This window comes from Panthera onca, chromosome D1 (assembly GCF_046562875.1).
Source record: "Panthera onca isolate mPanOnc1 chromosome D1, mPanOnc1 haplotype 2, whole genome shotgun sequence".
NCBI lineage: Eukaryota > Metazoa > Chordata > Mammalia > Carnivora > Felidae > Panthera > Panthera onca.
In genome coordinates, this window is record NC_138348.1 from 26,278,834 (window position 1) to 26,304,737 (window position 25,904).

Below are 25,904 nucleotides of genomic sequence, written 5' to 3' on the forward strand. Positions count from 1 at the left end.
GGAATTAAATCGGTGTTATTGCCTGATTTACTAACCCACCTCCTGAGGGTGGTTTAGGGTCTACAGACAAACTATTTTTATATTCAAACCTGGACAAGAAGGAAAAAACGTTCATACTGATTGATGCCTGCAGAACCGGGACAAACGATTGCTTCTTCAAAAGAGAATCGTAAGAAGCAGGTGGCTTTCACTTAAAGACTGAGTGTATGAAAGGTACAATTTTTGTTTGCTTTTGCTGGGTCTGGCAGGGCTCTAAATGAGAACACGATGTGCCTCCCAAGCCTCGCAAAAAGGCAGAAACATAGCCCACGTGTGACTGGTCCCGTTCCCTACACATTGTCTTCCTTATAGATGCACGTGATCTGGATCGTAGGGAAAAGACAAAACGCACTGGTTCGGACACCATTTTATCACATCTCCCTCACTTGGGTCAAAAGCTTGTCGTTGTTGTTTTGTTTTTTTCTTACAGCCCTCTTCCCTCTTTTGGCCCTCTTTTGCGCCACAAAGTGAATGGGCATATAACACATAAAATTATCATCCAATACTACCTCCATGAAGGCCACAGGAGGTATTCAGGGGCAAGAAAAAAGAAGCACATGTCAGTGAATCATTCTCCCCGTAAACACAAGTATGAGGTGTCCTTGGCACTTAACATGTACAATGTTGAGTGGTACAGAAATGTCACCGACATATTGATATATCCTGTTTCCAGTAATCGTTGCAAAGTGCTGCTGAAATGGTAAGTCCTAAGTGAAAGAGTCACCAATCGACCCACAAGCACCATCACTGTTGCTGGCTCTCCGGCTCAAAGTACCCCCACACCGCTGCATCTGGAGAGATTTGACCAGGTCCAGATGACTCCAGTGGGAAACACTGGAATACTGGGCCTTCACATTCACCCTGCGGCCTTTACTACAAGAAAAGAGAATCAAGATCTTTGTAGGACAAGACGTGGCTAACTGTACTATCCCAGGTCTCCAAAAAGAGGAAAGGCAAGCTAACCCAAATTGAAATCCCCAATGGATATTTTCCCAGAAAGAGTCCTGTCTGTTGAAAGTCTCTAGACACACTTGTTCATCGTCTTCCCCTTCTGTAAGTAGCATCGTTCAAGATGTATCGCACCGTTCTGTGGTTGAAGCCAATTGTATTGCCCTTTGCATGTCTAACTCAATGGACTTTCTTTCTATTCATCAGTGGATAATTGATTCTGAAGCTGCTTTACTGGCTTGGTTCCCACCGTGGATAGACCAGAGCCTCCAGCTGCCACGTGCATAAATATGTGTGCTGGGTTTGCATGTAGCCTTGACCCACTCAACCCAACGGCCACAACCTAGCCATTCAAACTCATCTTCCTTTATGACAAATGGACCCAGTAACTCTGAGAAACTCATTCCTTGGTTTCCCTTTCTTTACGTTTCTCCTTACATGAGTATCCTTCCTAAAAAACAAAACAAAACAATATAAAACAAAACAAAACAAAACAACTTTCCCTGACTTCCTTTCTCTGCCTCTCCATGTTTTTCCATCTTTGAAAAACTAAGTCTGATCTACATTTCTCTGACACTCTCTAGAGGGTCCTCTGGATTTTTGTGTTTATTGTTGGCAACATTCATTTGGCATCTATTTGCTTATTGTCTAGTATTGTTAGATGTATTTTGGTGACAAATGTTTTCCTTCCCTAGCTAAATTTTAAGTTCTTTAAGAGCACGGACCCAGGCATCACTGGGTGTCTATACTGCATTGCACATCAGCAGAAATGTAATACAATTATAGCTTAAGGGATATCTGATCATTAATATTTGGGTACAGTATAGGATGTTTTAAAGAAATGAAGCCACGGAGACTGTGGAATTCATTTTAGAGATAATTTTGTTCAACTCAATATCAAGAGACATCATCGTCGTGTTCTTAGTCCCCATTTCAATAGTTTGTGTTATGTATGCTTTTGGCAGTTTGGATCCAGATAATATATTCCATGCTATGACCAAAAATTCACATTCCTTTATTGAGTCTTCCTGTCTATCTCTCTTTTTGGAATGTTATATTCCTGGGATCAAGATATCTTACTGAATAATTTTTAAAAAATTGAGTAGCTCAACTCATGGGTACGGTAAGGAACATGGAATCTTCAGCTTAGTAATGACTGAGAAAAAAGGGATACCACCTGCAGCCAAGTCCTGCAGATTCTCTCAGGAAAGCTGTCATCTGTTCTGATAAAGAAATAATTCTTTTTGAATATAAAAATTGGTCAAATAAAATCATAGTCTTCCATTCTTGCAGAACTGCAATTCGTATCTTTTTTACTCTCTCTCTCTCTCTCTCTCTCTCATTTCTGTTTTTAACCACTTATAGGTAAGTACAAAATGGTATTTAAGAAAACAGGGATTCCATCCTGTCTAAAAGTTGCCTACTTGTTAAATTTGTAAACATTTATTGAGAGCCAAGAGTGGTCTAAAGCCTAAGTCACTGGGTACCATATTTCTCTCTAAATGTGGCAAGACTGAATAAGAAAGTTTTCTGAACTTTTTAGTTACTTTTTTGAAATGAGTACTCACCAATTTTTGACCTCTAAGATTTCTCTACCAAAGACAAGTTACATCTTTGGGTCTACAAGGAAAATAGTCACTGAATTCAATCACTTCACTCTTTTTAGAACACTGCACTTAAAAGGAAATGGAAAACAAATGTTGAGACTGCTCCTTCTTCAGAGAAAATAACCTCCACTCTCACCCTCTTAGGATCTTTGACCCCCTCTGTCTGAATTCTTCAGTCTCAGCCCAGGAATTCCCATTCAGATGAATGTACATATCACTCCCACATAGAAACCTAACTTTTGAAGCGACTTCAAGTTCCTTAGGAAGTAGACTGCTTTAAAATCAAGGGCACATTTCTAGTTAAATAGCCATTTGGTGGCTTTCAAAAACATAATATATATATATAAAAGCTCAGAGGCTATTACCCATCCATCTTTCTGTTTGATGACCTCGTCCCATTGGATGTGAGATTGGGTCGAAGAAGTAAGTCCAGGAGCTGTCCTCTTGACTCTGCGTTGTCATTCTTTGGTCTGGATGGCTGTCATGGGCCGGGGCTGTTGTGACCATGTAGTTCAAGCAATTGTCAAAGTGTTAGTTGACATTGGGCCAGGGATACACTGATAATTTTAAAAAGACTTTAGTCTCCAGACAAGACAATGAACTCATCTTCCTGGTATAGAGGGAGGAGAAGTGTAAGCACAGAATGTTTTGGCAGGTATGGGTTTGTTCATGTTCATGTACTCAGCAGTCAGCAGGTGAACTAGACGGCGCAAAATCATTAATGACTCCTGCAGGGAATACAGGATGACTTACAGACGTCAAGCAAAGACGAAGAAGTAGTTCTTGAACCACATGCCCTGTTGCCCCCATCCCCTAAAGGAGGAAGTCTAAGCACGTGATGTCATTCCAAGACAACCACATCCCGGTGAAATGCACATTAGGCTGGTAGTGATTTAGAGAAGGAATCAGGTAACAGCCACCCACAAGATAAACATGAAAGTAAATGCCATTCATCTCAAAAGCATGAATGGAACCCGTTAGAAGCGTTACCTTCTAACAATGGGATCCACAGCACAAGCGACACATAAGAATTCAGCACATGCCACTGCTTCATTCTGAGCCAGCGGAGATATATGGGTAGAGAAGAGTACAACAGTGGCCCCTCAGCAACAACCACATGCCATAGCCAGTCACTGAATCCACTGCTCAGCCAGGTATGCATTCAGAGGCTTTCACACACTGGCATTCCATGTTTCTGCCACACCAAGAATCGTGCATAGGAGCCTGCGGAGTCAAGTTATCTGGCATCACTTAGAGATGACGACACGACTCGAGCCCGATTTCCACGATCCCACGATTCTGGACTAGAGAAGGTGCGTTTTTGGTAAAGCTCAGAAAAAAGCACTGCGAATTCAAAGAGAAAGCTCCAGATAGACATGACAAAAGTGCTAAATGACATCAGACAGGTATTTCCCTCAAACCATCTGGCTCCATTTCTTCCAACACTGGGGTTCGGACCAAGGGCTTTCTGACATGCCCAGTGTTTCAAAAAGCCACGTTGTAGATTCCTTTACAAAACAAAAGGGAGCATTTGATAAGATCAGAGTCTCTGCCCCAATCTCACTAGGGGATGCCCAAAACTGGATCTGAAAGTGATATACAAAAAGGGCATATTCTCTATGTCTCCTTTGTACGCTGTATCTACTCCTTCTTCGGTGATTTGTTATGAGCATCTAAGGATTGGCTCTGTGTTGACCACATCATAACTTATTAAAGAATCTTAACATCTTGTGACAATTCCTTCAATGTCTTTCTGTTCCATGTCCTCAGCGCTCAGCATTTAACCCACAAGGAAACTTCCACCCAAGCTTCCTTATTAAACAATCCATTACCAGCTGTCCCTGTTGTTGAATGAGAGTCTTCTTTTGGATGATTGGGGATATGCCCCATGCCATCCGCTCTCAACCCACTGCCTTTCTGGGTAGCTGTTTCTTCCATTGTACGACTAGGGATTTCCTGGGCTGTGAGAAGATCTCAGTTGTGAGCCTTTATTGTTCAGTTTCCTTACCGACACACAGCTTTCTACTTTCAGGCCACATACACATGGGAGAAAAGATAGAAAAGGGAAGCAGCAAGGAGTGAGAGTGCTCATATTCTGAAAGGGGTGTTAAATCAATGAGCACTGGGTGTTGTATGGAAGCCAATTTGATGATAAATTATATTTAAAAAAAAGAAATCAACGGTGCAATCCTTCAATTTTTCAGATAGGAAAACTAAGACCCAAAGTAGTCTTGCTCAAAATCCTGTAGCCAGATTTGCACCAAGTCAGGACTAGGCCACAGTCCATGAATTCCCAGTATGATTCTTAATTTACTGTTGTCCACAGCCTCACATATCCTTGGAGAGAACCGTGTGTTCAAAGAATTAACCTCTTTGCTGCAGTGATTTTGGAGGGAGGAATATATTATATACCAGCTGATGACAAGATCAGCCTAGGGGGAGGACTTCTCAAATGGTGGTCACATAACTCACGATCACATGCCCTGGAAATGCACCAGGAGTGGATTTGCCAGCACAAAAGATGTTGACAATGACCGGGTGCTGCTGCACCGGCACGTTACGACATTATGTCTACGTGGCATCTAAGATTGCCAAAATTGCTTTTTACCAAAAGTAAGTCAATGAAAGAAAACTATTCTAGCCAGTGTTTGGCATTATATAAACAATGTGTGACAGAGTAAAAATGCCAACCTCTCAGTGTTGTAATTGTTCAGTTTTAAAAAGAATAAAATGAATGGAATAAAACGTATCAGGGTGCCAAAGCCACTGTCGTTTTCATGTATAGCAACGAATAGCAAATGTTTCATTCCTCAAGAAAATGAGAGTCTATAAACTCGCCAAGCCAAAGTATATTTGGCAACCGGCAAGACTGGTTGTATTTCATAATTTTAGAAAATGATATGTATGATTTGATAATAAGAAAAACCTTTAAAAAACTAAAACTTGTGTCCTCATTTTACCTTTGCGTTGGCCAAAACATTCCTGGGGTTAACTCGTTATCCAGAGGGAGGAAAAAAGACGCCCCCAAGTCTTCGGTTTTACCTCCCACTGACTAAATCACTACGTCCTGACAAATAATGAAGTTAGGAAAACCATGGAGCGTTAGGAAAAACAAAAAATGGGAACATCAACCCAAACACAAACCGCCCATTCAAAATGTTTTAGAAAAGAAAGAAAAAGCAAAATGTACGCCTGTGTGCACACATACGGACACGCACGCACGTATGCACACACACACACATACACACACACACACACACACACACACATACACACTACTCTAGCACTGTCTTTATACACATAATGATCCTTTAAATACCCAGTAACCCCTGCTGTTTTTAACATATGGATTAGCAGAGTATAGGATTTCCATCATAGAATACGAAGGTTGACTCTCTTCTAGAAGTTGTAATGTTTTTTGATAAAGCCCCGAGGTCACCAACCAGAATCTCTTTATGTTTTGCAAGTACTGATAAGAGAACTGCTAGCATGGTTACTCCTTTCCCTTTCCCTCTGTTAGGTTCTGTTCCATCTGGTTTTTCAACTACGCGCCAAGCATGATGTCCCCTCTTCTCCCCCGCCCCCCATCACCACCTTTCGACAATGGTCTCATTAATTCCAAACCTCTTAAGTAGCTTTCTGCGAAAATTTTTAAGTACAAACTGCCTTCAATTCTAAGATATACTCTTCGCTTCCAAAAGGGGATTGGAATGGAATCCCATTCTGAAGAGACGTCTGCTTCTCATTTCCTTCTTCTATCAGAAGACTCTTGTTAACTCGGCTCGTAATCCTCACACGAAAATAAAATCCACTGGGAAAAGTAATGAGAGGCAGGCCTGTTGGGCATATTCAGTACAATGGCCAGGACTTAAAACCTATGTCCTAGTGGGTGTCTGAAATGTTTCTTGTGTTGTCTGAAGACATCCCTCAAACTATAGCTTTGCCCTTTGGGTTCTAAGCGGCTGTTTCTGACATTTTTGTGTTCGGAGTATCCAAGGCTAAGAGAATGACAGTTGAACTGCAGTTTTCAAGATGCTACAAGCTGTTATCCTGAATTAAAGCTTCTTTTGTTCGAAACATGATAGGCATGGCTCCAAGACAGAGAGACAAAAGAGGATATACTTCTTACTTTTTTTTGTCTTATCCTCACAGACCAGTAGTGGTACTTGAGATTGTTTTGGAAAACCTGAGATGTTTGCACATAAATAGAAGTAACAGCATCAAAGCTTCCCCCCAAGATACTCTGGGCTTAAAAACAGAAAAAGAGCAGTCACAGACATTCAAATACAGTCTGTATGAGCTACTGACCTTCCCTCCAAGGGTACAAGGGATGCCTTTCTACAGTGGAGTGAGGAACAAAATGTAAAAAAAAAAAAAAGAAAGAAACCAGATTCATCAAAGATCTTCACAGATGATACAGATTCCAAAGACCGCTGCACTTGTCAAGCTTTCTTTACAGACCCCTCTGCTCAGCACGGAAAGATACACTCTTCATCACACATTTCCATAAACACACACACATCACCAAACGGAACCTTTAGGAATCTCTAACACACACACACACACACACACACACACACACACACACACAACCTATCTCAGGTACGTTATGCACATTTCAAAACCATTTTTAACTTTTTCAACATTTTGGCCTTTCAGGCAACCTGACAAGTCAGCATTTTTCTTCCAGTTTCTAAAACTTGTGTATAGATTTGACGGCTTTTCATGCTCTGTGGCTAAAAGAAATTACTGCATGGAAATAGAAGATGTGGCTAATGTCTAACAAAAGAGTCTTCCCTATTCTGCGAAATGACTTCGCAAACTCATCTAAATCAGGACTGCTGACCACCATCCTCCTTACTTGGGCTCGTAGAATGCTGGGTCTCCTCTTCATCATGACGCTCATGGTGAATGAGAGGAGAGTGTGGTTCGCGGGTCCAGCTTTCTCCATTAGCAATGGTGCTGCTTCTGTCCACATCTGCCGTGACGACGGTTACATACACTGTGACTTTTTATCAAGCAACCTTTGATGTTCTGTTCTTCCACTAAAATGCATGCTATCTAATAGCGCCCTGCCTCAACAGTATCGCTGAGCATCTATGCTCAATACTGTCGAGCGGCTCCACTAATCTCTCCCAAGAGAAAATCGATGGGCATGAAATTTCTTAATGATTACCTCTTATTTTACTCTAACCACTTTGTCAAGGGCAGCGTCATAAACCATTTTAATGGGTTCATTTGTATAATAAAGCATCTCAAGCCCAGATGGTATGATTGGTAAGTGGCTCCTAGGTCGAACTGAGTATCCTCGCCAAAGTTAAGAATTTGTGATGAGATATTAACTACATTTCCCACTGTGTCCTGATGATTGACCTTTGCAGCATCACGGACTTTGAGGGAAAAAAAGTCCTTAATTAAGTATGCATAACCCATTACCAGTCATCCTCGCAGTTGTCTGAAGTAACACTCCTGGATTCGATTCGCCTGGGCTCCATTGGGTCCGATCCTGGTTCTGTTTTGGGTGGTTAAAAAGCCGTGGTGTGGTTGAAACTGTGATAACGATGATTGAAGCAATTAGGAAAATGTTATTTCTCGAGCCTCCACCACTTGTTCTGTACATGTCTCCCTTCTTTAGTCTATGCAGTGAATCATCTATAGCAGGTTGCATAGATGGTTGAGTGGAAACGGAGGGAAAGCAGACAGTCACTTCAGCTTGATTCAGCCACCCTGTTAAGCAGCTCAGTGTCCTCTGCATTCTGTCATAGAATACGCTCGGGTCAGAACATGAGATTTTCCGGAGAAAGCAGCCCAAGAAGCTGCAGCAGAAGAAAGAACAGTTTTGCAAACACCAGCCCTCCACCGAGGAGACCCAAAAACGTCAGAGCTTTGCCCATCCATGCAGTCTGTAACAGCCCTGTGCACTTGAAAGCCCAAGGAATTGGTATCATTGGCAAGTGCATTACATGTAGAGCCTCAGGCTGACGAGGGAGATACCTGAAAATTATACCACGATGATCACTTTCATTAGTAGTTCTGGTGGGGAAAGGAACACCGTAAGCAGCCACGGATTTCCTACAGACGATTCTAAGAAAGAACGTCTCCCTGTAGCAAGCATAGGATTTAGCTATCCATTTCTGAATAGTTACAAACACCTACGGTATTCTCATCACAGGCAAAGCATTTCATGAGCAAGCCATTCCCAGCCAATGAAGGAAAAACGAGATTCGCACATTCAGTACAAAAGCACCGTAGGTAACCAACCACCATCACAGCAGCTCCCCGGAAAAAGAAAAAAAAAAAAGGCAAACTTCCACCAGCAGCCTCATACTGTCACCCAAAACGATAGAGCTGGGATAGGGGACGGCACCTGACAGAAGGATCATGACAAAATCAGGATCGATTGCTTTTGTGAAAATATGACTTGCAAATCCACCCTAACTCTTTCAAACTTAATTTCCATACTCCACTGATACAAAATTCTTTTCAGAACTGTAATGCTATCAGCCCTTACTTCGCAAGTTAAGCATGTCAGGTTTCGAATCATTATCCACATTCCCCAGAAGCATGAAACAAGCGGCAGCTGACACACCCCTACAGTAGAAAGAGGGCAGCCTGCAGAATTGTATGCACAGGTGCCAAGTAGAAAGGGGAACTGAAATTGGAAAATATGCCACAGAGATGAAAAATACCCAGGCAAGTTTCCCCCAGGAGCTTGATCACACAGTTTATTTTTCTGGTTGATCGGTTTGGGTTACCACCCAAGAAAGCTGAGTTTCTGAAGTATCAAGTCCATATCTTTACTGATGGCCCCACCTGGAAGATGGGCCCACTTCCTGAACCCAGAATACAGTGTAATAGTAAATAAAGTTCTCGTGGTCTTGGTTATTTGCTTTTCTTTCTGAAGTCATTAAAAAGAGTTGCCTTGTTTTATAGACCAAGCTCTGCAGAGGTGTCCGGGCTAAAGAATACACCACTTACAAGCATCTTGTTCTCTTGAGTATTCTCTATTTCTCTTGAGTATTTGTGGCTTTCAATGCCATACATATACTCAGATGCCTCAGGGCCCAAGCCATTGTTTGGGCCCCTCACTTCCTGGGTGCTATCCACTTGGGGTTTCAATAGGACAGACAGAACTGTACTCTCAGGTTTCAATAGGACAGACAGAACTTCAGTGACCTGGGAGAGTTCATGGCAAAGGTACACCTTCTCTAAGGACAGGTTCAGAATTCTCATCTCTGTTCAGCAATATCTTAGATCATTACAGATATGTCGAGGAAACCCCGTCATCTGATGGAATATTAGACTGATCGTTGCCTGTTTTTCTCTAAGGATGCTTTTCAGCTCAATTGCCATCTCTGGTCCCAAAAAGTTTTACAACTGTCACAAATGTGGATACTATTATGCAGTAGTTTCACTACTGAAACACAATTGTTTTTAACAGTTGGGCGCTGCTTTGTTAAAGCTCAGCTGACACTTGTCCTTCCCTTCAATGTCTTTCTCTCCTGTTGGTGCCCTATTCATTTGTTAAAACCAGATGTGCTCCCTTGATTTCAACCAAGTTTTGATTACCATTCTTGAATGCCGGTTCCCAACGTTTAAGCCTTTCTAGGGCCGTCTAAGTCTTCAATTTAGAATTGAATCAATTCTAACTCTAAATAGATAAACCAAAACAGAAAGAACCCAAGGCATTAGGAATTTTATAAAAGCTATTTGCCCCATTGCTCTTCCAAATATGTTTGGGCTTCCATTAGAAGAAATCATTTTTCTTCCTTCATAATCTTATCAAGGTATAACTAAAGTGTGATCAGTCACAGGTTTATGCTCATTTTCCACATTAACTATTTTCCAAGATGGACCCTCTTGGGCACCACTCAGGTTAATCAGTAAGCCTCGCATAAATGGTTCTACCGTAATTGATTATCCTTACTGGTACTGGAGATAAAATCTTCATCATCATCAATGCCTGATCCAGAATAACTGGGGTGTTTGTCTCTTTCATCTTCGTTTTCTTCAGTTGGTTCCCAGCCTGCTGAGATGATATTTGAATCCGTACCTGTTGTGGTGACTTATGTTAGTGGCTGGACTGGATGCCAAACAACCCATTTGACAGAGGAAGAAAATCAGGCACAGAATGTATAATGGAATTCCCAACATTGTAAGAGCAGAGTGAGACATTTAATATGTGTATCCCCAAATTCTTGCATCCTGGTCTCTGAAGCTAATGCATAGGTTTAAAAACAACCAGTTATGACCTTTACAACTGAATGATCTCTTTAAGGAAGTTAAAAGAATACATATGGACATAATCCCACCAAAGACACAAAAGAAAAAAAGGCCAGTAAACACTCCCCCCTCCCTGCTTTCAGATTGTTAACTTATTAATTAAGCATGTGCCATCAAAACTAGGGTGTCAAGAATAGAATGGAAAGGTTTCACACATGCCTCTTTCTTTTGTCCAGCCACCTGCAGAAGAATTTTGGAATCTAAACACTTGTCAATCATTTTTACAATCCCATAGTTGTATTCACGATTTGTTAATTCATTTTTGACCTTGTAGAGCATCACATCACCCTAGCTTTGAATGCAAAGGAAAGCTGAATTACCATTCCCAACAACACTGCAGCATACATTAAAAAAAAAAAAAAGGAATCAATTAAAAGAGAAATCATGCCTGGCAACTATTAGTCAACCAAAAGGGTTGACTAAAATGGACTGGAGCCAAGATTTTGAGAAATTCTCATGTTTTCCCTTTGGGATGCATCACAGGAAAGAAGATGGAAACCAAACCCTCTGCCTCCTCTTACTGGTTGCTGTAGAAGATGCCTCTTTACTGAAAAAGGGCTTCTTATATTTTGAATGAGATTCATGCTATCTTTTGGAGCGAACATTTGTGTTTTCTTACAATCAGTGTCTACCCCAAGAATAGTTCCACTGATGGATATTTTCTATATTTTTCTAGTTCTAGCTACACTATTTTATTTTCCCATGGAAAGTCAAGAAGTTTTAATGACTTTTGTCATTGTAGAATATCTTTCAGGGCCAACCTTCAGTTCTGTCATCAAGAGAGACCTGATCCCCTTTCACCATGCTCTTATTAGCCTCCTCCAGGGCTGTATTAATTCCATAGAGTAGAAAGAAGAAATCTGCTTATGAATGCTATAAAATCAAACATGGATCTCAGAGCTCATGATCCTTCAAAAGTCATCCAAAACATTTGTGAAGCCAGAATGGACTTTAGACTTAGTATCCCTGAGGTCAATGAACTATCAAGAGATAGTTATGAAATGAGATCTGTCTCAGAGAAGGACATCTGTCTTTCAAGAACTGTCAAGAGATCTTATGAAATGAGATAATAACAACTCATTACCAGCCATTATCGTTGTGTGAAGAGGATTCTCGGACTCTGATGGCTGAAACCACCATGAAAGCCAATCCTGGGCTTCTCGCCTCTTGGTTGCTGTTTTGGAAGTCGTGCTACTAGAACTCATCAAAGCTGTTGTAACCATAATTGAATTGATGGTTGAAAGGTTAATTATCAGTTCCTAAGAAGTAGCCCTGAATACGCTTTTACTCTTTCACTACTCAAGAGAGTCATCTATACGTAATATACATGGAGGCAAGAAACAGGGAAAGCACACAGGAGTTCCACTTATTTTAGAGGCCCATACTGCAGGTCATAGAATGTCAGAAATGGAAAGACCTTAAATATCATCCGGGTAATGATCCTCATCTTAAAGAGGAAAAAACTGTGCTGGACAGACCTTGCCTTGTGTGGTGTCAGAAAGGCCAAATGAGAGGTCTCAAAAAGAGCGTGACAGCGGTCTTTGCATTTTGAAAAACTATAACACCACAGAGGGGTTAAATTTTTGTCTGTGGTCCCAAAAGGCCAAACGAGGACCCGCGGCAAGAATTGCAGGGGACGACTTTTCTTCCAAATGTTGGATATAAAAAGGTTACAATCTGAACTATCCAACGATGAACTTCTTCATAAAGTATTGTGTTCCCCACGGTCAGAAAGATCGCTTAGCAGGAAAATTGTGCAGATCAAATGATTAGAAGGGTTGCTTGAGTGAAACTATTGAAGATCCTCTCCAAATCTGAGAGTCTATGATTCCGAAACCAAGCTCTCCAGAGTCTGAGCCCATCATCTTCCACACACTCTATCTTGGCCAACCAATATCATTCTCCATAAATTTAGGGTATGATATTTTTACCAGCAATCCGAGACACGTAACCCCAGCAATCCCCAACGCACAGAAGGATCCCACATGAAGGGGAAAATGCAAAAAGATGCCTTTCCATCTTTTTCCATTTAGCGTCCAGATCCGCTAGCAATTTTGCCCATGGCCACTTTTTATGCCACCATCGTATTTTGCGAAGCAGAACGTGACATTTTGAGTCCATTTGTGAAAGGAAGGTAATCAATCAGGAAAGACAGGCACAAACAAAGTGAACCAATGATCTCACTAACAAAATCAGAAATAAGAGTCCTGGTTTGAAACTTCCCAAGACGGCTATTTCTGCAACCATAATGTCCACCGGAAGAATATTTCATATTCTTCAGATAAAAAGCTGAAAAACGGCTCAGGCAGAGAGGCTGAAACCATCATCAAATCCCCAAATACAAAAGCAAGGTGATTAGATATCTTTTTTTTTCAGCTATTAAGAAAGCCCAGAAATGGCCCAAGATGAAGAACTGACAAGGAAGACCTTTTCCTTCACAATGTTTGTTCTATGAAGATAAACATTGCCAACATTTAAGAACAGCATATGCTTTATTCTGCACACCCCCTCCAGCATTACCTTAACCACTGTGACATGTAATCACAACATAACATCAACACTATTTTCCTTACAGAAGTATTTGTCGAGATAAAAAATACGGTTTACTCTATGTGTTTATAAGCCAAGCAAGGGTAGAGGACAATTTTTACTACCCTCCTTCTGCAGAAAGAACGCCCAGTGATTTTGAAATACGGTCATATCATCCATCAGCAAAAGTTAATAAAGGAAGATATGCTTGTAATCTCCCATTGTTATAGACTTGGAATCTCTTCCCACACAAGCTCTCAATTCAGAATACTTTGCAAGGATTTAGACTTAGTCAAACGTCCAGGGGACTGGTCAGAGGCCTAGATTCCGACAGAAAGCAACAGGTTACTTCCTCCACTTTACAGCTGAGGATTTAGATGTGCACCCCAGTGCACAGGGGTGACAGTTTGCACCCATAAATCAGCATTTCCCTCTGTTATCACTGGCCGTGATGATGAGATCGGCAGAAGGTAGGAGTGTGCACTCTGTAATAGACTTCTTTTCAAGAGGATACGTTCTGAATGAATCTCCTAACTGAAGCTTCGGAAGGAAAAATAATTCTGATTCGATGGGCGTGTGGCCAAAAGGAAAACAAATAGAAAGAACACATAAGAGTGTCCACTTGTATCCCCAGATTCACAGGCCCTCTGGTCCGTACCAGATCCTCTAAGGAGGATCCTCCCTCCCTGAGGAGGAGATGGAACATGGGTGGGAAATTTCTCCAGGATCATGGGTGTCCTTCTCCTCGACCTGGAAAAACTTGGCATTGAGGGCAATGGAGAAACAGAAGACATAACAGTTTACCTGTTGTTGCAGCTGCTGTGTGATCCTGAGTCTTAGGCTGTGAGTTACCCAACAAGGACCACATCCAATTAGTTTGCTCCTGAACTGCTGCGTGGCTGTTTGAGTGCACAGTTGAAGTAACTGGATCAATTATGAAAATACCATTTAGTGAGATCTTTCCACAAAACCTTTACTCCCAATTCTACATACATAGAAAGTCGGTATCTATTACAGAGCGGAGATTACCAAAGAAAGATTAAGGCCTGCTTTTATCTCTCCAGTCTTCTAACGTCTCTTAGAATCTTAGAGCAACATCAGAAATACAAGTTCTTTTTTTAAAAAAAAATTTTTAACGTTTATTTAGTTTTGAGAGAGAGAGAGAGAGACACACAGAATCCGAAGCAGGCTCCAGGCTCCGAGCTGTCAGCACAGAGCCCGACGCGGGGCTCGGACCCACGAACCGTGAGATCATGAGCTGAGCCAAAGTCGGACGCTTAACCGACTGAGCCACCCAGGAGCCCCCAGAAATGCAAATTCTGCACGGGTATCAATTCAGTGGTACTCATTTCTCAAATGGAACCCTCTGAACACAGGCTCAGAGCAAAACCAAGTAGGAACTTAATAACCGGTGAAGGAAAAGAGATGTTATTTTACTTGATAGGGCGACCCAGCCATGAACTGAAGATCTTCGATGCAGCATTTCATAAAGTTGCTTTCGTTCATTTATTTTTGGAGTGTCTTTAGAGATGCTTGTTTGTAATCTCTTGGGTCTATCACTTTATGCAGGTAGCTTCTGATGACAACTGCCATTTCAAAGTTCCGCCCACACTCATTAACTTCAAGTCAAGCTTTATGCTTGAGCAGGAGGAGCTTTGCAAAGGGTGTGTGTTCAAAATGTTGAAATCAGATGAAGCTTTGTTGAGTGTCCATTTATCACTTCCTGTCACTTTTAGTTCTAATTCAGAATGTGTTTCCAGAAAAGAAACAAGACTGCCCAAGTTAGAGAAATTCTGGACTCTATTCAAATTAGAGAAAGGACGACCAGTAATATTGTGCAATTTGAAATCTCCCATTTGACTCTCAAGTGGGGCTTGAGTCTAGAATGTTTCCCTGCAGGGGCACCTGGGTGGCTCAGTTGGTTGAGCATCTCTTAATTTCGGCTCAGGTCATGATCTCATGGTTTGAGTTGGAGCCCTGCGTCGGGCTCTGTGCTGACAGCTCAGAGCCTGGAGCCTGCTTCAGATGCTGTCTCCCTCTCTCTGCCCCTCCCCAGCTCACACTCTGTCTCTCTTTCAAAAATAAATACACATAAAAAAAGAGAATGTTTCCCTGTAGACGAAGAACAGCAAAGATCATCAGGATAAACAGCTAAACCACTCGAGATCTTTAAAAGCCATTTCAAGTTATATACCCTTTTGAAAATCTGATATAAGTTATGACTCCTGTCCTCAAAAAAGTGATCCAACAGATACACATTCTCAAAATTTTGCATATTATTTCAGGTAGCTCTTGAACACCTTATAACCCATCATTGAACCTATGGGAAGCCCATTAATTCCAGGTAAAAAACTTTGACTCTGTATTCAGAAAACGTCAACAACCTGTGCAATATGCTCTGTGCTACAAAAGACACATTGGCACAGAGTAGAGAGAATAGGAGCCAATTTCACCAGATAAACCTGAGCATCCCCCTGAAAAATTCTCAGGCACCTCATTCTGCCCTCAGAAACCTTTTTAAATATGGAGACCTTCTGCCACTTTCACCGTATAAAAGACCACGAAGAGACCGACAGGAAGCAAATAAACAAGAGCAAGATAGAAATAGGAATACTTCTAATTTCCTGAAAGGAGTCAGAGCCATCAGAGTTTCCAATTTTCCCAACCCAAGTAGCCCATGCCAGACCAAAAAAAAAAATTTTTTTTACATATATATATATATGTATATATTTCTTTGCTACCCAGAAGATGAGGAAATCGAGTGTTCCAAGGTAAGAGGCTGCTTCCTGAGTTGGTTTAGGTTTCTGGATTCCAGAGAATGCCAGACCACCAATAGAAAAGAGGCTGACAACATGCCTCCAGGAAGGCTCTTCCAAAAATCACATTTGTAATAAAAAGCCTGATGGAAATCAAAGCCTCTCCAGATGGTTGTTCTGGTTGGCTTTCCCTACAGCCACCCACTAGGGACCCTTAAGGAAGGAATGAGCCAGCCAAGCTAAAGACGTGCTTCTCTGTCCTCAGCCCAACCTCCTCTGGACATCTGACCTCATGTACCCATTACAGAGGATTTGCTGTCACTCCCTCCCTCCAAGCTCTACCTTTTTGGTCCAACAGTCATGAAGCTTTGGGAATCTCCTCACTGGCCTCAGATAATGGGGTCTATCCAGGAACTTACCACTGGTAACTTTTTCTAACATGGACTGCTTTCAAGTTTTTACCTGATTGTTTTCTTGGATACCCTTCTTTGCACAGATGGATTTATCTGGAGCTTCCACTGGCCTTTTTGGATGCTGTAGCACTTCAGTGACTCTAACCTGAGAGCCATTCTGTTGGATAAATGAATCTTTCTCTTACTGAACTACTAAGAAAAACTTAGCTAAGTGCTCTGAAAAGAGGGAAGAACACTTCTTTTCTCAACCCAAATCCTATGTTTTCGTTAAGTCTCAAAGCATTCCTTCTCCTTGATTTCTGAACAGTAGCTGGGCTCCAAGAAAGTCAGTCCAGCTCTGGGTTCCGAGTAACTGGAGCAGCATTTGGCACAGAGAAGACCTCAAATATTGCTTAATACTTAGTAAATATTGGTTACTAGCTTACTAATCCTTATCTCCCTTCAGTATCACTTTCTAATGGTATTCACCACTGGATCCCAAGCATTAGCACAGACTTGGTACATAGTAGGTCCTCAAAATATGTTTTCTGACTAACTAACCTGAGCAGGAAATGTGCAATCCTTTAAACAGTGTGCGGGCCGCCTGGGTGGCTCGGTCGATTGAGCATCCGACTTCCGCTCAGGTCGTGATCTCCTGGTTTGTGGGTTTGAGCTCCGCATCAGGCTCCACACTGTCAGTGTAGAGCCTGCTTGGGGTCCTCTCTCTCCTTCTCTCTGCCCCTCCCCTGGTTGTGCGCTCCCTCCCTCTCTCTCTCTCTCTCTCTCAAAAATAAATAAACGGTAAAAAAAAAAAATTAAAGATGTGCTACGACTGTCCATAAAATGACCCCGTTGCCTTTCCAAAGCACACGTGAAATACTCACTATTTTGCATAAGCTAATAATGGCTTGACTGTGAATTTCATCTAGTTCCTAAAAGATAAATTTTGTCATGATTTTCTTCTTCGGTGGGAAATAGTACCTTAGAGTAGACTTGATTTGCCTCTTGCTGAGACCACTAATTGTTATGTTCGCCGACGTCTGACAAAATCGCGTGCCCGGATGATAGGCAACTTCAGCGGGGTTACTTTACCAAGGCAGGGCGCTCAAGAAGTAGCAAGCAGCCAATAGCACTGCCTGCTTGGTTTGCCGAAGCCCCTCCCAAGAAGGGTCATCCATGGGATGACAGACAATGAGGAGACACAATCCTCAGAGAGCCAGTAATCTGGGAAAGCACGGGCAGGTTGAAAACATCCGCTTCCTGAAAGGCTGCAAAGGATCTGCAAAGAACAAGCAGACCTCACGCCTATTTGTTCCGCACCCTCAGCCAGCTGCTCACAGGAATTTAAAACGCTGTTGAGCAAGTAACCTTACATGAAGTCACCGTGCTCTGAAGGTGGCCCTGGCTTCTGGGGGGACGAGGCACCGAAAAGGGCCCTATCTTGAGCATTGGCAAAGCAGTGAACTTCTGGCACACTCTTTGGAGACCAGAGCTCCAGCCCTCCAGAGCCATAGACAGGAAGAAAGAAAAATCCACACCATACTGGGAAAGCTGCCCGAGAGGCAGAGACCCTGTTTCAGTTTGAGTAATCCTCCGCAGAAGGAACGCGGCCAATCTGAAAACCTGTTTTAAAACAAACCATAGGGAAAAAGCAAAGAAGGAGATGAGAGGGCGATGCAAATACTTTCCAGTGAAAATGGGCACAAAGGGCAAAAAAAAAAAAAAAAAAACCCCAAAAAACAAAAAACCCTCAATGAGATCGAACACAATGTTTACATATTTCCACTCTCGCAGTCCTAACGTGATGAATTACCCACATATCCAAGCAAGTATTAACAGCCTTCCCCTACAGGCTGGGATATACAACTTTTAAGCAGATTTAATTTGATCAGATAACTCCTTCAGATATGCTTCCTTAAACCCAAAACAAAGGGACTGTTTAGTAAATCATGGGTGATGAAGGTGACTGAATCTCACGCCATCAATAAAACAGCATGAATCAAGTTAAAACACAAAAATGTAAGGTTCGGTTGAGAAAAACGCATGGACTGGTATGCATGCATTACGATCCCAGCTGTATGAAAACAATCTTATCCAAAGGTGGATAAGAACAAGAAAGAAACATGTAAAAGTAAAAACAGCTTCCATGTCATGCTTGAGTTGTCACCACGTCCCTGAGACAAGAGAACAAGAAAAACTCTTCTAAAAAGACTTCCAAAATGGCACTACTTCTCCCAAGGTAAGCAAAACAGAGAAGCGGATGGACAAAAACTACAGGCGGTAGCAGCCGATGCATACAGGGCACTGACAACCGTAATAGCCCACCTCCCCACATGAGGTCACCAACTTCTAGAGACAGGAGACAGTCGACACACAAGTGAGTGCCCATCACTCAGGAAGACCAGAGACGTTTCTGCAAACAAATCGCCATCGGAAAGCACAGTGATTCATTCTCCTTACTGGTAATGGGGGGATTCTCTGGGTTGTCGGACACCCCGGGACTGTCTTGGTCCTGGGTCGGGTAGGCAGTTGGAAGGTGGGTGTGGAAAATGCTGTAGCCTCCCGAAGTGCTTCTTTCACTGGACGATCCACTGCTCACGTCATCGTCAGTGGGGTTGCTGGGGTAGATGTCTTCAGGGTTAGTTCTGTATTCACCCGTCTGGGTGTAGCGGGTGCCATCACGGTTAACAATGGCTGGGAGAAAGAGAAGGCACTCTCAGAGCTTGACAGCCGACATTTTCTGAGTTTAAGCAAGACTGTGGATTATCATGTAAGACAGTGACTTCAAAGCTATTTTTCTTTGTGACGAAGCAAAACAATACTTAACTACCTAGCTAGATGGGTGGGGGGAGTAGGTGATGCACTAAGAAAGTGTACCCTCCCCTGCCCACCCCCACCTCTTAGAAATGGGGCGGGAGAAAGAGGGTGTGTTTGGACGTGTCCATGTTTGAATCCCAGCTTTGTGTGCCTCTTGACAAAGCTGGTAAAGGGCTTCATTTCACTTCTGTCATTTGTAAAATGGGAAAAGTACTACCTTCTGTTACGAGCACTATATGATGCACTGTATGTAAAGTGCTTAGCATAGTATCCAAAATTTAGCTGGTCTCAAAAAAATGATAATTTCCCCACTGGTTCCTATTCTCCCTTCTCAAGGACATGTAAAATTTGTTGCTATTGATTCCAACTATTTCTAGAAAGGACTGGAAGCAGGAGCAAAGAGGTTAGTAGTCTCAACAGGGAATATATATTTGCAAATCCATGAAGAATCAATGCCCCCTTCTTTCGAAGGGGCGAATGTTGTCAGTCTTCATGAACCCCTACTCTGGTTAAGACATCAGCATGCCTCAACAGTGACAGAGCCCTTGCCCGTCCTCTGTAAAATTCAAACTTGAATTTGAGAAGCACAGAGGCATATAAAGCTCAAAATCTTTGATTTCAACAAGGCAATGCCTAGAATAGACAGGAGGAGAAAAAGCAAGAATGATTTCCTTCATTGTTCCCCTGAAAAAGACTGGCTGCCTTTGTCAAGTCTGGCCCACTCACCGCACAAGTGTGCATTTAGCTGAAATGATTTTCTGCTATATTGCACTGGACTAAATATTCCTTGTGTCCACCTATCTGGCTTGCCCAAGTGGAACTATTAGTAAAACATACATTAAAAAATATTCCAAAGTCTCGAACAGCCCGATAATCTCTGCAAATGAAGATTTGATCAGAAAATATGACGCAACTCGGATAGGTCTGGACTTTGAAAGGCATTGGTGAGCACCGAGGAAGTGGGACGTTTATTGAACGTGACTATGGGCCAAGCACACATTAGACATATTGCCTTTCTTCACTTTCTTTTCAAATCTCACCTGTTGTTCCATTATCCAGATGAGAAGACTGAGGCTCAGAGACAGTAAGTCCTTCCTTTAAGATCACCCAGGTGGTAAGGAACTAGACCAAGCCTGACTGAGACAGCACATCTCAACGTGAGGGCCTCCCTTTCCTTCCCTGAGGCACAGGTCAGGGACAATTTTTTATATAACAGTGCGGGGCTGGATGGGCACGGCCAGGAAGAATTCTCAGCCCTCTGCCACTGCCACCACTGTTCCCTTGTACGCTGAGGGGTCTGGTCCTTAGGAGGCAGAAACCAGGCCTCCTCAACATTATGACACTTCCCCCAAAAAATGAGGTTCAGAGGCCAGAAGGTCAGGGTTAATAAGCTGACCGCTCTGAAAATTTTGGTTGAGATTTTCTGTTCTCATACAATGCCAGATGCCTACTTCTTGGGGTAATCAAGATGAGTTTAGGTGGGTGTGGTATAAATAATGTTGAAACCCCTATCAGGAAATCTATGCCCTTTATAATTATCTTTCAATACTACCATTAAACAAAATTGAGGGGGCTGGAATGCCTCTCCCTCTAAGACTTACTAATCCCCTTCTATGAGAAAGAACACAGCTCAGACTCAGAACCTTCAGCAGCTAGAATTTAAGAACGCAACCTAATTTGTCCCACATTTTAAGTATATGTTTAAGGATACCTTCTACTTATGACCAAGAATTGGGTTTTCCATTTTCAGGCATTTTTTTTGAAATGAACATAGTTTAAGTAGAAAAGAATGGACCAATTAAACGCAAAATATCAAGGGAATGATTGTTCTGTGTACACAGAGGCGTCAAAAAGAAAGTGGTTTTCGAATGACTGCAGTTTGAGGAACAGTGTGTCGGGGTCAACCAAGTTGTAGTTTCAAGCCACTGCGGGAGAAGGGGAAGGGCCAGTGAATCACAGCCAGTGTCCCTGGCTGAGGGAAACAACTATTCTGCTCAAATGTGAAACACAGAAAATGCATCTGATCCCTTTCCCAAGAATGGAGAAACTCAATGAAGGTTCGAAGAGATACGTACTTATGGTAATTGGTCCTTCAAAGGCATTGGGCAGGTGTGTGACCGACGTACAATCTTCTCCAGGTGGAGCTGTGGGGTAGCAAAGAAAAAAGGCATGAGAACAGTAAAAACTATGAGCAGAACTGATTTCTGTTGGTTAGTATGGGGTTTTATTAAACATTTTCTGAAATGGTTTTCTTTTTTTTATTATGGAAATGTACCATACCCTATACCATACTTTTCATCACCATGACTTACTTATTTTAGAACTGGAAGTTTGTACCTCTTAATTCCCCTTCACCTGTTTCACCCATCCCCCACCCATCCCCCACCCATCCCCCACCCTTCTCCCCTCTGGCAACCATCAATTTGTTCTCTGTATTTACGAGTCCGTTTCTGTTTGCGTGTTCGTTTGGTTTTTAGATTTCGCGTATAAGTGAACTAAATAATTTTCTTTTTCTGAAACTGGATTAAGTTTCCTAGGAACTTCCCTGACCTTTGTGATGCATTTTCCATTTTTATTTACCTTCATACATTTTGGGAAGCTTACTTATTCCTCTTTCCACCCTCACAGATTCATTCATTAAACAAACACATATGTATGTTCTCCATCAAGTGTTGTGGAAGGCCGGGGACATTATGGTAGATAAGATAGACATGTCCTTCTGGAATGAGGCATCGATTAGAAATTACTTCTTAAGTGTGTTATTATAGAAGTAATGTCGGGGGGAGGGTTGCTGGGGTGGCTCAGTCGGTTAAGCATTGATCTCAACTCAGGTCATGATCTCACAGTTTGTGGGATGGAGTCCCGTGTCGGGCTCTGCACTGATGCACGAAGCCTGCTTAGGATCCTCTCTCTCCCTCCCTCTCTGCCCCTCCCGCACATGCACTTTCTCTCAAAATAAATAGACATATAAATAAATAAAAGTAATATGGGAACAGTGTAAAAACATTTTTTAATAAAGAAGTGTGAACTATAATGAAAAAATCATATGCGATCCCAATACTCTATAGAAATGATGGAAACACAGGACAGACCAATATAATCAAATGTTTATCAACGTGACCAGCATGAGGATACATACATTAAAATAAGCACCAAGAATTTACTTGATAGAATCTACTCCTGAAATCATTGTTGCACTATATGCTAACTAATTTGGATGTAAATTTAAGAAAATAAAAAATAAGTTAAAAAAAAGTTTTAAAACAAAAAAAAATATTCCAAAACAAACGAATCTTTAGTGGCTTCTTGATGCACAGATGTGTTGATTAACTTAGCTGGATCCTTAAGTGCCTACTCTGTCTAGACTTCTTCTCAACATATAGCTAATGAGCTAGGTTGTCCACCATTGGTCTAGGTGCCCAGACTATTTCCTGAGACCACTGTGCTGCCATATCCCACCCGGGTACCCTGGCTTCTTTTCCTTTGTCCTCCATCTTATCTTCTACTTTCCCCTCTTCTTCAGGAATAAAGATTTCTGACTGTACCTTGGATACTCCTAACCACCTAGAGACATTACTAAGTAGCTCTTTGAGGACACTGTGTAAAGCCCACTGAAAATTCCACCCTGCATACCCAAGCCCTAAAAAAACAAGATCGAAGAATGCCTTAACCAGCTGTTCCATTTATGCCCAAATGCTCTATTTGGTAACTAGACTTTGTATTGAGCTCTAAAAACTCAGAGAACTTTGAACTGGCTGTGCTATTGTAGGAAGTTTGGATCCATTTGTGAATTATAGCTTTTATACTGTGTATGTGTGTGTGTGTGTGTGTGTGTGTGTGTGTGTGTGTGTGTGTACGCATGCACCTGTGCCCAAAATGGCAGCTTATTTGTTAGGTTGGTTTCTCCCTAGAGTTGCTTCTTAGAAAAGACAAAGAAAGGGACGGGTGGATGGATGGATGAATGGATGGATCGATGGATGGATGGATGGATGGAGGTAGGAAGACTACTATCACTAGGAAGGCTGTTATAAATATTTTAAGTGTTCTGCCATAAATTAATGGGTACTCATAACATTGGACAGAAACATAAGTTGACCAAAACAAGGTTTGGTTGCTTCCCAACCCCCAGAAGCATCTTTTCCTACAGGTAAAGGGGATGCCTTTGTATGTTCAACTGGAAAAAAAAAACAAAACCGGTTTTAGGAAAAGCCATTCTTGTAAAGGCTAAGTAAAAGATTTCTCAGAAGAGAGTCTCAGAGAAAGTCACCTCCTCAGTAAGGCTGTTCCTCACTGTCCAATGTCAGCTAGCCCTTTACCAAACCCCTACATACACCACCATCACACATTTGCTTGCAGCTCTTCTGGATTCTTCTCTCGCAGATTATCTTGTTCATTTTACCTGATGGTTGTTCAGGGCACATCTCCCAACTCCTAACCCCTGCTCCATAGAAATATGTAAGTTCTACACGATGAGTAGTGACCTTAGCTATCTTGGGCAGAACATTTATGTGTGATCGGTCAGAAAGGCACTTAATAAATATTTGTTGAATGAACGAAAGAGAAAATACCAAGGTAATTTCTCACAGGCCCATTCTTCCAGGAAACACACCTAAGATGTTAACCCTCCAAATGGACTGCCGTTATAAACAGGTCAAGAAATGTTTAGATAAACCCTGAATGGCAACGCCGTAAGAAATATTTTTAAAAAAGTTTTAGAAATATCAGTTCGTTTATTCATTTTAAACATTACTCATGTGACGGGTTTTTTAAAAAGAGCAAAAAGATGAACACGTTCCTGTCTCTGCTTTTGAGGAATTCACAAGGTCATGGGGGACAATAACAATACTTCTTTAGATTTTTACAGCTTTCAAATAATCTTCCCAAGGATTTCCTCATCTGAAAATCGGGACAGATAGCCAACCTGGGAGATCTTGAAGAGTATCTACCCTGTCTGTTGTGGTAATGCCACCAGAAACTGGCCTGACCTGTGAGATGCTTCTTTTTTTTTAATTTTCAAAAATTTATTTATTTTATTAGAGAGAGAGAGAGGGAGGGAGGGACGGAAGCCAGGAGGGAGGGAGGGAGGGAGGTAGCACTCAAGTGGGGGAGGGGGCAGAAAGAGAGACAGAGAGAGAGAGAGAAAGAGAGAGAGAGAGAGAGAGAGAGAAGCTTAAACAGGCTCCATGCTCAGCATGGAGCCTGATACGAGGCTCGATCCCATGACTCTGGGATCATGACCAGAGCCGAAAGCAAGAGTCAGGCAGTCCACTGATGGAGCCACCCAGGTGCCCCACGGATGCTTCTGGTACTGTCACTTGCACAAATCCGCAAAACAGCCTTGGATTATGACCTCTTAATGACAGGGATGGAACGACGTTCCTCAAATTCAAACACAACAGCACTGCCCTGGGAAGGAACTTCTAGGAGTTGGGTTGTAATAGACCGGGGCACGATGTAAAAAAACACCAAGACAGTTTGGTAAATCATTAGAGCATTTGTTCAAACGGAGCCTCTTCATGCTCCAGTTCACCTTAACTTTTATAAAGAATATCAAATCTGCCGAGCACACTAGGATGAATGGTGACCCAAATGTGCAATTAATACCTTCACGCTCCCCTGTCACACAACAGAGCGTCACTGACAGTTTTTTATTCTGTTTAATGAGCACTGCACTGCTGGGAGAATCAGGCCTGGTGAGCCTTTCCTGAACCCAAGGGGTCGTTAGAAAGACTCTGGGGTGGGCTTCCTGGTGGGCTGCCTCTCTAAACTTTGCCTCCACTGCAGCAAAACAGCCAAGAGAAATGTTAATCATTCCATCCGGCCAATGACTCAGTGCCAGGTAGAAAGACATCTTCCTCAATGCCTGATATACTCTAGATATCCAATAAGTACTTGTCGAATGGATGAAAGAGCGAAGAGACAGAGGAATGTAGAATCTTCTCCTAAATCCCTCCTTCAAAAAAGAATGGGGTGTTTTACTGGAGGCAAACTTAAAGCATGGACCAACTCAAGTCAGTTCTCTGGGCTGTTAACACAAAAGTCACCATGCTTGTGCTGGGCCTTCCTGAGAGAGAAGGCAATAAAAATAAAAATCATGGAGCCTTCCCAGGGTCTGCCTTATTTTCATTTGTAACCCACAGGCCATCTTTTACAAAACTACTGCTGAAACTATAAGCACACGGAAGCGATCTGCTAAGATTGAGCTGGATTTGGTCCCTGTAGACCAAAAGGGTCTTGTGGGGGATCACATCGTTGGGTCTTGACTAGCTGCTGGCAACTCTCCAGCTAAGCTGGATTCAAGGACCTTTCCAATGAGATCCCTGCATAGAACAGAAGGTTATCAAGACCCATAGTCCCCTTAGCACTTCTTTCATCTGACTCTAAACCAAGACATTTAGACTTTCTCCTGAGATATACAATCTTCTCCAGCTTTTTTTTTGTTTGTTTGTTTTTTTTGTTTCATCGCTTCAATGAAATAACCTCCCAAGACAAGAAATATGGCCACTGTTTCTTTTTCACTCGACTTGCCCAGC

At 42.1% G+C, this 25,904-nt stretch overlaps 1 protein-coding gene across 16 annotated transcripts in view; it reads right to left on the bottom strand.

Moving 5' to 3' along the window:
* Positions 1–25,904, bottom strand: part of CD44 (CD44 molecule (IN blood group)) — a 90,802-nt gene that overhangs the window by 21,640 nt on the left and 43,258 nt on the right. For 5 of the 16 annotated variants that reach the window (XR_013550182.2, XM_060606335.3, XM_060606336.3 and 2 more), the window contains exons 4-11: positions 21,447–21,515; positions 19,015–19,248; positions 14,211–14,330; positions 11,962–12,087; positions 10,522–10,647; positions 8,031–8,144; positions 7,456–7,572; positions 2,960–3,088 (exon numbers count right to left, since the gene is read on the bottom strand). Coding sequence is in view for 15 of the 16 variants with exons in the window: in XM_060606335.3 (XP_060462318.2) it covers positions 2,960–3,088; positions 7,456–7,572; positions 8,031–8,144; positions 10,522–10,647; positions 11,962–12,087; positions 14,211–14,330; positions 19,015–19,248; positions 21,447–21,515 (1,035 nt within the window). In the remaining variant the exon portion in view is untranslated. The remainder of the gene's footprint in view (positions 1–2,959; positions 3,089–7,455; positions 7,573–8,030; positions 8,145–10,521; positions 10,648–11,961; positions 12,088–14,210; positions 14,331–19,014; positions 19,249–21,446; positions 21,516–25,904) is intronic. The other 11 variants (XM_060606354.2, XM_060606353.2, XM_060606338.3 and 8 more) reach the window with 10 other exon arrangements.